This window comes from Pseudonaja textilis, chromosome 6, assembly GCF_049901715.1.
Source record: "Pseudonaja textilis isolate UNSWEBS1 chromosome 6, rPseTex1.2, whole genome shotgun sequence".
Classification (NCBI taxonomy): domain Eukaryota; kingdom Metazoa; phylum Chordata; class Lepidosauria; order Squamata; family Elapidae; genus Pseudonaja; species Pseudonaja textilis.
The window spans coordinates 34,666,441-34,684,856 of record NC_141995.1 but is presented as its reverse complement, the minus strand read 5'-3'; the positions used below and the strand labels follow the sequence as shown (position 1 = coordinate 34,684,856).

The following is an 18,416-nucleotide window of genomic DNA, read 5'->3' as shown; positions in this document are numbered from 1 at the left end:
CAATTCTGAAAATGGAAGGTACAGTATTTTTGAACTTGCCTTATATTTTGAATCTTTGATATTGCAGAGTTAACAAAGTAGGAAACCTTTTGCAAACTGTTGGTATGGCATTTTAATTTACAAAGTCAATTTTCAATGATTTACAAAAAGTTAATTATTTCACATCTATAGGAAAAAAATAAAAATGGCAAAAGGAATATTTTCTGACATTAGTTTTCTTTAAAAAAATCATGGACTTTTTTTTTTTAATTCTAAAATCTTATTGTGAAAATTACAGTCTAAGCCATCTGGATATACCACATTGTATATCTCTTGCTTGAATGTAACCCTGATGCATTACTTACTAATGTAAACAACATTTCGAAATAGTTATTTATAGCATATCATTGCTGAATATCTGTAATCTGAGAAAAAGGTCCCAATCTCCAAAACATCTATGTGAAAAACAAAAGTTATCTTTCAAAGCAATCTGGAAGAATATCTTTTTGAATTAATCCACTTTCTAACACAGTAGATCCTATTATTCTTCCTTTGGTCTCCTAACACCCTGCTGTTGATCTGAAATCTATTAAGAATTTTAATAACCATCTATATGCTGAGCACAGCTGTGGAACTTTAATGTTGCTATTTGGTAGAATGAAATTCCATAAATAGCTTGAATGAGAGGGACTATATTTCCTGAATCATTTGGACAACCACCATTACAAACAGCTCCAAATGAAAAAGGGAAAGCAAATATTTGAGGACTTTTTAGACCAGGAGTGTCAACCTCAAGCTGGTGGTCCAGATTGCAGCCTGCGGGTTGCTTAGGTCTGGCTCATGGGGCTGTCCTCAAAACAGTGAAGGAATGGTCTGTGGTGAAGATGGAGGTTGCAGCAGGCTGTCACAGCCAAAAACGGAGGTCGGGAGCCCGTTTTCTCTGGCAGAGCACTTGGTCCACTGCAAGCGCCCCTGACACAAGTGCCGTCGAGCTGGCCACCACCCACCCTGGCCATGCCCACTCCAGCCACAACCCTGGTCAAACACAACCCTGATGCGGCTCTCAATGAAATTGAGTTTGACACCCCTGTTCTAGACCATTCAAAAAATGACAATGAATGTCTATTGTTTAAGAAAGAAAGATCAGTATCTTGGGCTGCATATCAGGCAAACAATCTATTGGGATCTTTATATAAAAACAATATATTTCAAATATAGTCAGAATTCAAAAATCACATGTAGTCCTTTATTTAATATAATCATTCAGTTGAGATTTACATACGTGGGTCTGATTGGGATAAATTGCAGGCATGAAACAAATATTATTCACAACTTTTATTCTTTTTATTTAATCTGTTTCTTTTACTCCATTTTTGCATACAGTTTTATTAACTTTCTGGTTTTTTTATATGCTGTATTTTGATATAGCACATTTGTTAATTAACTATAAAGTGACTGTTAGTTAAATGATTATATTCTATGCTGTTCTATCCAAAAATAAGTAAAACTAAATCTATGTCCATGTCTATTCAGGAATGGAACAATTAAATTTAGAAGGTGTGGGATTACATTATAAGCATAGTGACTAAAGTTCAGAACCATCTTTGCTCATCCAACATTGACTCAAAGATACACACACAGAGAGAGGCACAAGCAGATTGATTAGGAGTCAGCCTCATTCCCACCTCCTTCAGGAAGATAATGTCATGATTTGGCATTATTTTATTTAGCAAGGGGTGGGAGGAGAGAGTATATTCTGCATACCTGTAAGGTTTTGCATGTTGCATAAGAAATAGCAAGAACATTTTCTCTCCTATATTTTTAGTATTACAGAAGAATCTGTATTCAGTCAGTGAAAATAATGCTGGGAAATTCAGAACAGGGAGGAAGGAAGGAAGGAAGGAAGGAAGGAAGGAAGGAAGGAAGGAAGGAAGGAAGGAAGGAAGGCAGGCCATCTTCACGTTATTGTGAGATCTGACATTAGAATCTGAAGAGGTTGGCTGATAAATATTTGAACATAGAATTGGAGCAAGTGATCTATCTATACATTTGCTGACTTCACATCTTTGCATAAGTTATCTTGTTTGTATCTGTTTTAGTTGCCCCATTAGCTTAACTGAACACCTAGAACTTCCTGGGGTCTTAAATAACATCATTTATGTTTTAATTATATTGGAGGAGAGTCATCCTTTTTTACTAAGACACAATATTTTCAGTTTTAAAATAAACACAATGTTATTCAAGAATCACAAAGAGAAGTTTAATATATATATGTAAGGCACCCAGAAAGTATCCATGATATCAATCACTCCGAAATGTTATCTCTCCAATTGATTTATTAGAACAGATCTGGCATGTCAAAAGTAATTTCCCAAGTGAAAGTTTTTTTGCATGTTACACAGAATCCACCATCTTTCCTCCCTTCTCTCCTCCCACTTCTACACTTCATAAATCATGAGAACCAATTAACCGCAACTGGAAATTCTTAATATGACATTCAGAATAACCTTGAACTTTTCAACTCCTCTAACTCTCTAAAAAATATGTGGCAGCTGAATTTCAAAGCTGACAGGTGTCCCCCCTTGAAAACTCCTCCTCCTAAAAGAAAAAAAAACACATAGAGGGGTTAATTCATTGTCCTTAACCCCCGCCCCCATGAGCACCCTTCAGTTTGTGGGGAAAATCCTCATGGAATTGGTTAACCAATTGATAAGCATGAACTTCCAAACTCTTTACCCAACTAGCATCTAAGAGGTGGTATTCTTTCCATAAGACCAAATATTGAAATCGGCCATGGTGTAATCGAGAATTTTTTTATTCTCATAATGTGTTTCCCCATGTACCATTAACAGTTTAGGGGGAGCGATTGGCAGTGGTCTTATCATCGATGTAGTAGCTGGTTTTAGTAAACTACAATGGAACACCAGATGAATTTTCCCCAATAGTCGAGGGAGACTTAATTGGACAGTGACTGGATTGATTATCTTTGAAATTGGGAACGGACCCACGAATTTTGGACCTAGCTTCTTACTGGGCAGTTTCAACCTAAGATACTTGGTTGACAAATATACTTTGTCCCCTAGTTTAAAAGGTGGTTGAAGGGATCTATGTTCATCTGCCTGTTTTTTATAATTCTTTGAAGTTTCAGTCAAAGGTTTTTTTGTATCTTCCCATCCTTTCTTTAATGAGTTCATCCATTCTGTTAGGGACATGGATGAGGGAGGCTGTCTAGGTAACTCTAGCATCAGGACAAAATCCATTCCAGTGTTGATTTGTAATGGAGTTAATCCTGTGCTGCTATGTACTGCATTATTGTAAGCAACCTCTGCAAAAGGTAATAACTCAGCCCAATTTTCTTGTTGATAATTTACATAGCATCTAATGTATTGTTCAGTCATGGCATTAGACCTCTCTGCTGCTCTGTTACAAGCAGGACAGGAAACTGAGGATAACCCTTGAGATGAACCAATGGATTTCAGAAATTCCCTCCAAAATTTTGCAGTAAATTGTATCCCTCTGTCTGATATTATTCTATGAGGTACTCCATGTAGTCTATAGCTATGTTTCATGAACAGCTTTGCAAGTTTTTTTTGCAGATGGAAGTCCTTTACAGGCTATAAAATGGGCCTGTTTAAAGAATAAGTCAATTATAGTCCAAATGATCATATTCCCTTAATTCTTAGGTAATTCAACAATAAAGTCCATTGAAATCTCATCCCAAGGTTGGGTTGGTTCAGCAACTTGTTGCAGGAGGCCAGGGGTTTTCCCAGTTCTGTGTTTCATTGTGGCACAAATTGAGCAACTTTCTACATAGTCCTTGACATCAGATTTCATTTTAAGCCACCAGAACTGTCTTCTCAGTAAATGTAGGGTTTTTAGGAATCTGAAGAGGCCTCCCAGATGGGAGTTGTGGCTACGCTTTAGTACCAGTAGTCTTTAGGGTTGTGGGTACATAAAGCTTAGTCCCTTTCCAAGCTAGTCCATCATTCATTGTCAACTCGGTTTGATGGTCCAAGAACCAAGGGTCAGTCAATAGGGCTGTTTTCAATTCTGTAGTCAGCTTATCTTCCAGGTGTTTGGGGTTGCGGTTGGTTTGGGCTCGAGTGGTCACTTGGCTTGCTGATTGAGCTTCTGAAATTAAGGCTTGTACTATTTCCTCTTGGTGGCTGTCAAACTGAGGTTTTCTGGACAGAGCATCCACCAGTACATTTTTCTCTCTGGGGATATATTTAAAGTTAAAGTTGAATCGCTTGAAATATTGGACCCAGCATACTTGTTTGAGTGATAATCTCCTAGGAGTCTTTAGAGCCTTGAGGTTCTTATGATCAGTCCATACCTCCAAGGCCTCTGGCGCCCCTTCTAGAAAATGCCTCCAAGTCAACAAAGCCCATCATATGGTGAATGCTTCTTTCTCCCAGACTGTCCACCTTCACTCTGTGTCTGTCAGCTTTTTAGACACATAAGCACAAAGCATCAGTTGGCCTTGAGAGTCCTTTTACAGCAAAACAGCTGCCACCGCTACATCACTTGCATCCATTTGGACAATAAAAGGCTTGGTTGTGTCTGGGTGCTGGAGGATGGGCTCAGCTGCAAAAAGGCAGCTTAAGGCCTTGAAAGCTTTCTGACAGTCCATAGTCCAAGCCAGGAGTTTGGTGGCGATGGGCCTGTTTTTAACAGCTCTGTCAACAGGAAGGCAACTTCAGCAAAGGACGGAATGAATTGTTTATAGAAGTTGGCAAACCCCAAGAAACTGTTGTTTTGGGGTTCTCGGGGGTTGCCAGTCCAGCACCGCTTTCACTTTTCTGGGATCCATTTCAATCCCCAGGTTGGATATTTGGTAGCCTAAGTAGTCCAATGATTCTTTGTGGAATTCACATTTTGAGAGTTTCACATATAATTTGGTGGCTAGAAGTTTTTTTAGAACTTGTTGGACTAATTGAACATGTTCTTCCATGGTTTCTCTGAAGATAAGGATGTCATTCAAGTACACGAGGACCCCCGGTAAAGGTGCGGGTGTAGCACCTCATTGATGATCTGCATAAACAATGCAGGACCCCCCTGAAGTCTGAAAGGCATGACTTTGAATTGGAAGCTACCCAGAGGGCAGTTTAAAGCAGTTTTCCACTCATCTCCTTCTTTGATGTGGACCCGGTAGTAAGCTTCCCTGAGATCTAGCTTGGTGAATATCTTGCACTTCAGCAGGTGGTTCAATAAGTCCTTCATAAGGGGAAGAGGGTACATATTTCGATGCATATGGAGTTCATGTCTCTAAAGTCAACACACAATCCCCACCCTGGAGGGATACTCTATGCAGGGGGCAAAATTCCTTCTGGAAAATGAGGGAATTGCCTCTGAGGCTGCAACATACCTCTGTTAGTTGATGCTTCTTTCTGGCTTCCTCCAACTGGCATCTGTATAGTCTCCTCATTCCTCATGATACTTGGGTAAGTGAATATGGGTGGTCTCAAGCTTCCACCCATCCAAACAGACTGGGAGACCAAACCTGTCACCTTTAAATTCTGGAACTGTTGATGTAAATCTGCCCTTGATGGACTTCCAGGTATAATCTGGGAGTTGTCTTCTTGAGAGAATTCCAACCCCAATATTCTCTCTTCCCTCCAATCCAACAGAATAGCCATATGCTTGGGGCTAGAGAAAGATTTGTCTTCAGATAGCTGAGTTACCTCTGGGTTATAACTACTTCTTGAGTTGAAACACTTCGGTATAGCTCCCAAATCTCTTTCTCCTACTGCCATCCTGGAAGCATCCATCATCTCCTCCCAACAAGGGTTGGCAGGTTCAATTAATGCTCCAGAGGGAGGGCCCCCACACACTCCCCCCTGCACACCTCCAACTTTGGCTGATTGTTGATAATTCTCCATCTCAGGAAAAAGAACTCTGGGTATATTTTTTTTAAAAAAAAAAATGACTTGGGAAATAAATGTAAGGCATCCAGAAAGTATCCATGATATCAATCACTCTGAGACATTATCTCTCCAATTGATTTATTAGAACAGACCTGGCATGTCAAAAGCAATTTCCCAAGTGAAAAGTTTTTTCATGTTACACAGAATCCACCTTCTCTCCTCCTACTTCTACACTTCATAAATCATGAGAACCAATTAACTGCAACTGGAAATTCTTAATACGACATACAGAATAACCTTGAACTTTTCAATTCTTCTAACTCTCTAAAAAATATGGCAGCTGAATTTCAAAGCTGACAACATACAGATAATTAACACTATATTTGGCACTATATTGGCACTTGTACTAACAGATCTATGTATAGTATAGTTCTGTATAGTAAGATGGGCCGGTCTGAGACTGGACCCAAATCTTCATCATTTCCTAATCTAGCATTTACTTAGTTGTTTATACTTCACGTTTGAAGTTATTTATTAATAAATAACTTGAGATGCCATTTTCTTAATTTCATTGATACAAAATACCACATGTTAGGGTAAGAATGATTTCAGTTCTATTATCTGGTTGACCTTTTCCCTAATGCATTTTTATTTCATTAGCTCATATGATGCTACTTTCTGGAAATTGCTATAGGTGATTTCTTAATAAACTCTGTGGGTGGAACATCTTCTGTTCCATTGACCTTTGTGATCCAAGCTGAGGGACATCTTTTAAAGCAGACCTTGATAATTTATCATTATACTCCTGAAGAGTGTGTGGACATCTTGTGAACAATATAGATTGTCCCATTTGTCTCATTGAACCATTTTGCTCACTGGGGAGATCTGGATTCATTAAAATTAGCACATGCTGAAAATGTCTGTATAAACATTTGTCTGCCTCAAGGTGTTTAAAGAAATCATCAGTGTGGATAAGAATCAGAGAGGATCATGGAAAAGGTATAGCAGCTCTCTTATAAGAGTTACAGCACAATGTTTCAGATACATTAAGGAAAATGGCCCCATTCCAGGCTCCATTTCTGAGAATGGTTTCCCTTCAGCACTAAGACTTGATTATGCCCTCAATCTGTACTACTGAATAAGAGAAATTATTTATGCATTTGAAAGTGTAGCAGTAGCTTCTATGACAAACTGTTGCACCTCGGAGATATGCTACTGCCAGATGCACTGATTGATTTTACTTTTCAAATATTTCTTCAACTAACAAGGCAGCCTGAGCAAAAGCTAAGCTAAAGAATCTCCTTATCCTTTTAAAAGGGCTTTTTGTGAGCCATACATTTAGCTGCTTTAAGAAATTAATTATGACCGCACAGATTCCCTAATGAGTGTAGGCTTTTTAATTGAACCATATATTTTATCATAACCATTTTTTAAATTAAATAACTAAAGAATCATTAATGTCAACATCAGATATAAAGCAGAGTAATGTAGAACAGCCTGAAATAGCCTTCCAAAATATTATGTTCTGTTTTAGAGCAAAAGAAGGGGAGGGTAATATTTTCTATTTAATTTCTTCACGAGGCAGAGAAATTCTATAAGGCTTATAAGGGACAACATTCCCCATTAACCAAGAGAGGAGCACAATTTTCTAAAAGTGCCTTGGTGAAATTTCAGGTCCAGGGCCCCAAAGAATGGGATGGAGAGAGTGGAGATGCTGTTTCTCTGCCTTCTTGAATTTTCTTCTAATTGGCCATTACTAGTAATGGGTTTGAAGTATGGAAACATTTTTATAAAGCCATTGTTTTTCTTCCCTGATCTCTCAAAAGCATTTGGAATCCTTCCATGGACCTCATACGCTGAAAATAAAAAAACTACCCTGAAAATAAAGAACTATCCTGAAAATAAAATACATATATAAATATAAAACAATGTTCCATCCCCAAGGTGCCATGTGTCTGCTGAAATAAACATCTGATAATTTCCCACTCCAGCTAGAGTGGGCATGAAATCGATTGCTTCCTCCCTCCCTCCCAATTTCATATTTTGACTTCATATTATGTGCATTTATCTGATTGTTGGCAAAAAAAAATTCAAAGCAATTTCAATAATAATAATCCAAGCAATTTCAATGTGAGAATGCTGAACAGCCATGAGTCATCATTCCTTGGGAAGACTCCAATTATGGCATATGAAGGCATCTTGAGGAAAGAATTCCCTGCATTTGGATAAACAGAAAATTCCATAGAGCCGTAAAAGTTTAAAAGGAGCAGTCACTTTAATATCACTTTGAAAATGCTACAACTGAGGCAGAAGTAAATTTATTTAGCTATGAAATGCATTCAATATCAGGTATCACAGAGGACCAGAGCTGCTTTCAAACTTAAGTGGATGTCCCTTCAGTATGATTCGGCAAATCTCTTCTATTAAGAAATCCATTTAGATCAAAATTAAATTATCAAGCAAAGTACTCCATGGTGGAAATAGTATTTGTCCAAAGTAGATTGGGAAAAAAATGTTTCCAAAGTTTCAAACTGACTTTAGATGTTCAAATGGTTCTTTACATTTGCCAGTTTAGATATGATGTATATGAGCTAAAGGCTCATTATAAAGGGAAAAACCCCAGCCATAAGGAAGAGGGAGAAGTCATTTTACTAGGAGTTTTAGATATCTTTTGGAGAGGAATTTTAGCTATCATTGCATTTTTACCAAATGTTCTTTCAATATTTTTATATCCTTTGCAATATCTAACTTCAAAATAAGATGACTTTTTATAAAGTTTAAATGGAACTGGTGGTTACATTTAGCTAATAACCTTGAGTGATCTTTCATCATTTCAATACCGTCAATCTGTTCACAAACTCCAACTCTCTCCTAATCAGTATTGTATACTGTTGTATGTGTGCAGAAATAAAATGAAAAGCAGAATTTCCCTTTTGAGCGGAATGCCTCAAACTGCTTTGCTTTATCCTAACCTCTTTGTCTCTGTATCTGTTTTGCTGTAAGAAACTTATGTATGAAAATCTGTATGGTAAGATATATACAATAACAAATTTGGGGGACCTGGGACCTTCTATGGCCTCCAAATTTGATTGCTGCTCCCAAAGCAGTGTTTCCCAAATAGATACTGCACTGTAATTTTCAAAGTGAGGGAGGAAGAATATTCTTAAATACATAGCAAACATGTTGACTATATGAACTTTGCACTTAATTAAATTTTAATTTTAAATTTGCACTTAATTAATTTAAAATTAAATGCATAAAAAAACCTTCTGGTGGCGCTTATTTCCTGGAGCATCTCCACAATGTATTTGACAATCAGACTTGGACTTCAGAAATGACTGTGTAGTGCACCTTGATTCATAGTATATACCCTGTTCATATAAAGTGCCTCTAAAATAAAGGAATGGAATAAACAATTTAATAAACTTTAGAAAGGAATTTCTTTTGAACAATACACAAAGGCTATCACACCTGTGTATTTTACCCCTTTTTGAAACAACAACAACAGCAACAAACTACAAAGCATTTCTGAACCGCAGGCAACATAGAGCTTCAAAAGCATTGGTTTATACAGAAGATCTTCCTTGAATATGTCAGGAATACAATGTAGAATATTCCATTTGCAAAACACGTATTTGACCCATGTGACACTCCCTCTATAAGAGTCACACTTTACATAACCATGTGATTATTTCAATTCTTGCATCAAGCAAGGTTCTTTTGATCAGAGACAGACAATCATTTGGATAATAGAATTACATGTAATTTGTAAGAAGGGCCAATTAATATATTGGCTGAAATGTTCATCTAAGGGAAAGGGCCATGTCACACCCAGAAGGAATTTCAATAAAAATGAAGTGTCTGTGGATTTTTTTTAAAAAATGTATCTATTTTAACATCTTCAAAATACTTTTTATTGCGTTTTTTTTAATTTTAAAATAATAGGAATGTCACCTTTGATTTTCAGCAAATATTCATATTTGTGTAACTCACTCAGAGATCTAGTTTAACATGATTAAGACTTGAGGGGTCCTTGGTGCTCTCTGAGCTTGCGTGTTTTCTTGCAGACATTTCATTACACAAACTAGATAACATCATTAGTGCTAGTAAGGAGTGCAGTTTGCTGTCAGTTTATATTCTACTGGCTTGCTTGTCAGTGTTGGTGAGGATGGTCTTAGAGATTCTTTGGTTGGCCTGTTTGCTGTTAGGCAGTTTTTTGATTGGACTATTGTTTACTTGATTGTTGGTGTGATGCTATGATGAAGGCAATATGAAAGCACTACAAGAACTCACACTTAACCTATTATTAACCAGCTCTTTCTTACAAGCAAGCAATGATAATTAATACTCTACTTTAAAATCAGAGAGGGGACTATTCTGATCAGGAAAACTCCATTTGGCCAGTGTTGGATTACATCATTAATCCTTGCTTCAATACATTGGAAGTAATTTGAGTCCACGCATGAACCCTGAAGGTAAGCAAAACAGCTGTTTCATTGAGGCTCAGCCCTGACAACCTTCTCCAGGTAGTCTCTGCTGTTTGGCTTCGTGGAATAGCTTGAAAGGGGCACCTAAGTCAAGAGCTGATCAAAGCACTTCTTTCAGGATTGGCACAAATCTTCCAAATAATATTCATTCATTCATTCATTCATTCATTCATTCATTCATATTAATGCATTCCTACCTTCATAACAATTCTTCCTTGTCTCTGAAAGCTTAAGGCAGTGCACAGGAAGGGACAATGGACTGACAGATACAAAGTTGCCTAATGCTGTTCATCATCTAATGGGGATCATGGATCTCCCTGGCCAACATTCAACACATTAATTATAATTTTAGAGAATTTAAAGAAAATAAGAACTGTGGAATCTTATTGGCAGGCAATAACACAAATAGCTCCATTGTCTAACCTAAAATGCTTCTCTCAGTGGAGTGATGTACTGTATAATGAAGAATGAGCCTATAAGCAGAAATCCTGAAGTTAAATACCCAGAGACTGAGCTGTGAAAGAACTGAACTCTGAAATCCTGGAGATCTGCGACACCTGGTACACACAATACTGAATGATAAACTTCTAAGGAGCACCACTATAACCATCACACTTACCACTATCTCTTTGGGAATTATGTCCCTCTTCTAGAACACATTTCTCTACTGTAATGGTCCACTTTTCAGTCTAATAAGGGCAATAGTCATCTTGACTAATAATACTTAAGAAAGTATTATCATGTGGTTAAGTTTTTGGAAGGTGAAATTGCTACCTTTCACTCATGGCCCCCATTCCAGTGGTTGTATAACAATACTTGAGAATAATACTTGAGAAAGTATTGTTTTACAACCACTGGAATGAGGGCCATGAATGATAGGTAGCAACTTAATGTCCCAAAAACTTAACCACATGATGAAACCAAAAGATAAATACTAATTTTGAAGCATTCTTGGTAAACAGGCTTGTTGTTATTTTGTTCTTTTTAAAAGTACATAAATAAATAACTACCTACAGCACTTGGTGGAATGGAGGGAGTTTGCCCAAAGGTGCTCACTAAGTAATTGCCCCATCAGGATTCTTGTCTGTTGGTCCTGCGCAGAACCATAGACAGCATATGTCTCATAGAAGTTAGCCCAGGTTGAACTGATATGTTTTCCATTCAGCCTTAAGTCTACAAGAACACCTTTTGGCATGAAACTTGCTGCTTCTTTTATCTTGTCCTGTCTCTGTTGTCTCTGTTCCTAGACATCGCCAATCATTTTAGACTTTCCTCCAAGAAAGCTTTTGCCTCACAGCTTTTGCACACCTTGAGGCTGTTTTAGATGGTGTTTGAATAAAGGAGAATAGAGTACGTGCTGAATCTTAGTACAGCTAAGGATAACAATGTGGCCTCACTCTTAGGTTAAGGACAAGATGAAAGCTGGAGGCAAAACAGAAAAAAAAAATGTTGCTAGAGCATATTTCTGCCATGGTTAAATGCAAGTGAGAACATGATTTCAGCAAGATGCTTGACAGAAGACAAAAAGGTTCAGTTGCAACTTCAGTTGAAATGTTTTACTCGATCCTTCTTAAATGTTATTGTAGTCTGTAGATGCCAACATGAGTAAGCATCCAATCACACATAAATCCTACAATACAGAAACCCTGTTACAAATAGAGTGAAACCAGCTAAAAATGCTAAGCCAAAGAAGGTTTTGTGGTATAGCCCAAACAATTGAGAATAACAGGGACCTCCTCACTTCAGTCCCCAGTTGCAACCCTGTTTTATATTTATACCATCTATTCAGGGCCCAGGTCTTCATTGGCATTGGACAATTAAGGGGCCTAAAAAACAATGCTTTTTTGAGCACACACCCCATCCAGATAAATGTGTTTTTTTAATCTGCTAAAGAGATACTGTTCTAAGTGCTTTGAGAGAGAAAGTGCTTAAGGGAGGTCTCAGATGAATGGGAATAGAAGGTGAAATTGCTATGATAACAAACCTAATAAATATTTTGAATTGCACCCATGAAGCACCAGCACATATCCACATCAAGGAAGTGCCTGGTGCTAACCACAGTCCTTTTTCAAATTAACAAATGTTCTTGAAATACTATCTCCCATTCCCCCACCTCCCTTCATTCTCGCCTTCTCCTACAGTTCAGGGCCCTGACTTGCTCTGCAGGACAACTCCAAAGCAACGAAGCTGCTGAGCTTCGTCCTCCTGTCCGCTCCACCGCCAAAGGAAGCCCAAGCCATCTGCCTTCTCATGCATGTCCAGGAAGGTTCCGAAATGGCTTTTCTACGGCGGGAATTAGGACCCGACAGCGCGGTGCAGAGGAAAAGAGCGTTTGTTGGGAAAGGAAATGTTGCTTTTTGACAGAGGCGAGAGATTCCCTGCGAGCTGGCCCTGAGAGGCTCCAAGAGCGGTCACCTGGTGGTGAAGGACAGTAAAACAGAGAAGGGGAGGGAGGGAGAGGGAAGTCCTCCCTCCCCTGCCGCCGCTCTTGCTCGTCGGGCAAGAAATTCCCCCTCGGAACCCTTTTCAGCTTAGCCTACCAAAGCGACTCCGTCCCGACAGACTTCTTTCTTTCTTTCTTTCTTCTTTCTTTCTTTCTTTCTTTCTTTCTTTCTTTCTTTCTTTCTTTCTTTCTTTCTTTCTTTCTTTCTTTCTTTCTTTCTTTCTCTCTCTCTCTCTCTCTCTCTCTCTCTTCCTCCTCCTCCTCCTCCTCCTCCTCCTCCTCCTCCTCCTCCTCCTCGTTCCTTCTTCCTTCTTCTTCTCCTCTTCCTTCACCTCCTCCGCCGCCGCCCCCTCCCCTTCTCTCTTCCCCTCCCTTCCCCTCCTTCACTGTTTCTCTCTCTCTCTCCCTCCCTCCCGCTCCAGCGGTTGGGCTGCTTATCCTAGGGAAAGGGGAACCCCCCCCCAAAAAAAGCAATCCAGAATCCCTTCTTCGGCTCGAAAAGAGTCCCTGCAGGACTTGGATCCGTGTCGCTCCGGCCGGGACGCCGCCTCTGCCTTAAACTGACGGGGGAGGAGGCTCCGACACCTTGCGCCCGGGGTGCCCAGACGCTCGCGCTCTTCAGCAGGAGGAGACGGTCGGAGGCTGGCGGTTTTGCTGCATTGATGCCGTCCAGGGAAGACCGGGGAGCTGCACCGCCTTTTGCCTTCGGAGGCAGCGATTGGCCGTTTGCGGAAGCTTCCCTCGCCCCGAGCCTGCCCGGCGTGCTTTCGCCGCCTTCTGCTGGCTCGCCTCGTCCTGCCCTCCGCCCCTCTGCCTCGCTCCAGGACAGGATCCCCGGCTCGTGGGCAGGAAAGATCACCTGTCGCTTTTAATCGGGGAGGGAGATCTAAGCAGGCGCGGGGGAGGGGACGGAAAGGAACGGACCGAGGGGCTGCCGGGGGGGATCTAGGATTGCTCTGCCAACCTCCGCCGATATCTGGGACTGTGGAAGCGACGGAGGCGATTCCCGGGCAATGAAATCCAGCCGAGCAGCTGGGATTTAGAGGAGACGGCGGAGTTGGGGCTGGAAACAGAGAGCCTAGAATAGATGTGTGATTATTATTCGAGATTCGGGTCCCCCCCAGCGAGCAATTGGCACAACTTCGAGAGGGGGTTTTCCGCCGCCACCGCCGCTCTGCTCGCGCCTCCCGCCTTTGCTCGCCCTCTCGCCGCCGGGTCCTTCAGTTTCGGTTTATGGACCGCTCACCCCATCTGGATATTGAAGAGCTCAAGGTACGTGCTCTTGCTCCGGGGCCGCGCAGGGAAACGGGCGGCTGGGTCACGCTTGGTCGGCTTTTGCCTCCTCTCGGTTCGGTTCCCCTTTGGTTTCTTGGCCCAACGGAGTTGGAGGTGCTTTCTGGAGCGGGGGAATTGGGATGGCGGCGGGCATAAAGGCGGGGAAGGCGCCGGAGCCTGGAGGCGCGCCTGCTCAGGCCACAGATCCCCAACTGGAAAAGCAGGAGGGAGAGAAGGCGGGGGGGAAGATGGGGTGGTGGTGGTGGGAGGAAGGAGAGACCGCCAAGAGAGCGCTGGGGGACGGGCTCCATACCGGCGCCCCTCTTTCCTCGCCGGCTGCGCGGGCAATAGGCGCGATCCTAAAGGGGCTCGGGAATTCAACGCCCTCAGCACTTCGGACAGCGCCTCGGGCTCCGAACGCGGGAACTGCGGAACGGGCGGCGAGGTGGCTTCTCTCTCTGGGTTGGACTCCGAGGCGGCTGCTTTTTATCCCCGCTCCACCCTCCCCACCCCCCGCTTCGCGACGGAACTCCCCTCCTCCCGCTCGCTGTCCCCTTGCCTGGCGGTTTGAAAACCGCGCAGCGCCTCGGATCTCTCCACAGGGGAGAAAAAAAGGCATTTTTCCGGGGATGAAGCGGCAACCGGGGTCGTTTCTTCCCGTCCCGAAGGGTGGATCTCGGGGTTGCCCTCCGCCGATCGCTTCCTTCCGAAAGTCAGTCTTTCTTCCTCCCAAGCGCTCGCACGCAAGGCCGTTGAGAAGATCCAGCGGGCATTTAAGCTCAGCCCTGGGATCTTCTCGAGACGCCGCGATGCCGTTCGGGAACAAGGGAAGGGCAGGTCAAACTTTGAACGGAGATCGCGGAGTGAAGATTTTCCTTTTGCTTTTTTAAAAGTGTCCCCATCAGATTTCTCCTTCTTTTAGGTTCCGTCTTAAGGAGCAAGGGGGAAAGCTTAGAGCATGCGCGGGGGGAGCTGCTGCTGCCCTCCCTTATTTTAGAACATCTTCCTCCATCAAACGGAGTGGGTTTGAGGAGCGAAGCAAGCAAGAAGGGAAGTCAAGGGAACGTGCTGCAGAAATGGCAGTGGGGGAGGAGGAAGGGAGTTAGGATAAGGGAGTCAGAAAAGGAGCAGGAGATGAACAGAAAGTTGAGGAGGCAAATAAATATAAGGGTTCAGATGAGAAACATAAGAAGGGTAAAACTCAGAAGTGGGAGGGAAGTAAAAAGGGAGGAAAAGACTCAGAGCTCCACTGGGATTCAAATAATCTTTATCAAGACAAATGGTTGAAAGTGGCTTGGTCTGACATCTTGAGGATTCTAAAACCTTTGTGAAAGAATAATCATCTTACTTTCTTGATTTCTTCATTTTCTGTTTCCCCCGTTCTTTGTTTCCCTAAAGTTAAGTTGGAATTTTAAGTCTGAGTGGATCATACCCAAATGGTATGTTTCCTTGTTTTAATATTAAGGTGTCCTCACGTCAACTTTTGTAGGCTGATCTGCGCACATGTCTTCAGTAGCCAATCTCAAACAGTTTGCTGGAACCTCAAACCATGTATCAATGATATCTGTAATCATTTAAAAAATTGTACATCCCCTGCTTGAATACAGAGACTCGGTATATTTTGTTTTAAAATCTGGAGGATGGGTTCTTAAAATAAGGGTGCAGAATTTCCACCCTGGAAAGGACAGCTTTTGGAAGACCCTTTTTCTTTTTGACAGATTCCTCATGAAGTTTGATGCTTAAAATTCAGTGTAAGGATGGTGCTTTTAGCTGGAAATACCACCCTCATTGTGGAACAGATCCCTATATGGAAATCTCAAAAGTAGGCTATGTCTCCCCGGCACTTTCCCCATGTAGCAGACACTTTTTCTAAAGAGCATAGGTGAACAGAGAGATGTTCCCATTAATCTTCTGGTGAGCAACTCTGCAATTAAGGCCATGATTGCAGATGTTTTAGTGGGCGACCTTGAGATCAGCAGCTGGGATGAAAGGAACTCCTGGTGTTCTTCTTTGCTTTGGGTGCTTTCATCAGCATTTGCTAAGGTGAACTTTATCCTTGCAGAAAAGAGAGAAAAGAGGAGAATGGGGGGAAATCTGGCACTGTTATCTTGAAAATTAAAGATATCTTCATTTCATCTTTCAGGCAGGATCATCCTGCTTATGTTGTTATACTAATGTGAGGGATCTGCTCTGTGCGTGTCCACAGAATTGCTGCCTGTCCAAAGGCCAGAAGGAAATAACTCTGGTACAGGTTAGAACAATGGACCAGTTGGTTTCCAACTGCTTTTAATAATGACATGCTACTTTTTGATCAGAGAGTCTTTGCCCAAAGTACATTTTCCAGAGATGGACATTATGCAGGGATTTTGTTTTAGTATATCATGAGTACACTTTTGTACCTTGAAACTGTTTCCTGCATTCTAGCGATTACCCATAGAGGATGCTGTGGTGTATCTATGATACTTTTCTTTATTTAACCATGGTAAAACACATATTTTATAAGTTTTCTTCACATCTCTGAAACCAATCTTTAAGGCTGCAATTCTGTATCTCCTTGTATTGGTGTGAGCTTCACTAAAGGCAGTGAAAAACATTTTCAAATACATGGTCAGGGCTATATTGTAAGCTGGATTAAAAATGCAAGAAATTAGTTCAAGCCACAGAAGAAGACAAAATGTGCATATGCTACTGGGTTAACATTCCAAGAGTGATATCATCAACTTTTTTACTATTATTTTACTATTAAACCCTGTTATTGTCCAAATTATTCAGTCAAGGGATTGTTTGGTATCTAGATAGTAATCACCACAATGTAGGTAAGGTTTCAGCTGTGTGGCTGGAACAAGACACCTGGAAGGTGCTCTCAGTTGGAGAAAGTAAACCGAATGCTCCCAGTGATATTTCCTTTCACTAGCAACTTTTAGACTTCTTTTAATTGTTTCTTACTTCTTTCTTTAGTTATTTTTTCTTTCGAAACAGTAAATATACAAAGGACGCATATATAAACAATCTGTAAAATTCAAAGAAACAGAAATAGTTAAAATGCCAACAGCAACAAGAAATGTCTACAGAAACAAGTAATGATATCAAAATACCTGAGATGAAAATATGATTGGTAAGACGAGGGAAATGCTAGCATTAGTTTTGTATGAATTCTTTTTCTTTACTGTGTGAGCAACTGGTGCAGTAACAAACTTTGCCTGCAGAAGTTCAGCTCTGAGTTTTTTAAGATAAAACTGGAAATTCAAATTGATAAAGAGGTTGTGGTATTCAATGGCCCACTACAAGTAAACTTATTACATTCCTGTGGTGTCCTGATAGATTCAATCCAACCATATATTAGATCCATGCTTTCCAATTTTAAAACAAAAATTGATGCATTGCACAGCATACTTTGCTATTGAAGTGTATCCTATGTCTTACATGCTTATAAGCAGGAAAAAATGATGTTGGATTGGAGCAGAATTCTCATTTCTTCACATGGATTAGAGAAATGATGTACAGTTTTATACTTCTGTGAGCCTCTGGTTTAGTTTTTATAATACACATTTATTGGCTCTATTTTTTAAAGACATAATAAAGAGTAGTGCTAGATCAGACTGAAATTCCATCACATCCAGTGTGAATTAGAGGGCTCCAAGCCCACGGGTAAATGAGTAACATTTATTGTATGGACACCTGTAACTGATAATACTTGGTGATTAGTCTTCAGAGCTCTGTCTCCTAATTACCACAGGTAAACATACTATATATAGGTAGTAAGTCTATCCTGATCTTCATGTAAAGCTATTCCGGCCAATAGTCATCATCATCACCTTCAACATAGGTTGGAGAAGCAAATCCTCCAACTGTACTCTACAGATAATTTTTTTCTATCTCTTCTGAATCAACAGTTTAATTCAGTGACACATCCCACTCCACTGATATGGGAGTAGAAGAACATAATCTCTTTAGCCTCCTTTTAATTTAGCCATATAATTGTTTTATAGATCTATATTTTACTTCCTCTCACCACTAGTACTATCCAAATAATCTTTTGTCTGTTATGAAAGGCACTTCAACTTCCAAATGCAAATAAACCAGAATGTTCTCAAATGGAATTATATAGCGGAGCATCTTATTTTAAGCCTCTTTCTTCATTAGTGCTAATATGGAAACGGACTTTTTCATTGCCTCTATATAGCTGTCACCTTTTTCAGTAGGAGGGTGATTTCCTCCTTCCTTTTCTTAAAGTTAGCCCTGTTAGTGGTGCCTTCATCAATATTATCTACCTTATTATCATTACTCAACATTACCATATTATTGGTAACATTACTCCATTGTGCCTCACTTGGACGTTCATTTGCATGAAATTTCATTGTTTCC

The 18,416-nt window shown here is 40.6% G+C and overlaps 1 protein-coding gene across 1 annotated transcript in view; it reads left to right on the top strand.

Annotated features, from left to right (window-relative positions):
* Nucleotides 1-13,379: 13,379 nt before the first annotated feature.
* Nucleotides 13,380-18,416, top strand: part of SGCZ (sarcoglycan zeta) — a 562,549-nt gene continuing 557,512 nt past the window's right edge. The window contains exon 1 of the mRNA XM_026697804.2: nt 13,380-14,048. Coding sequence (XP_026553589.2) covers nt 14,010-14,048 — 39 coding nt within the window. The 5' untranslated portion in view covers nt 13,380-14,009. The remainder of the gene's footprint in view (nt 14,049-18,416) is intronic.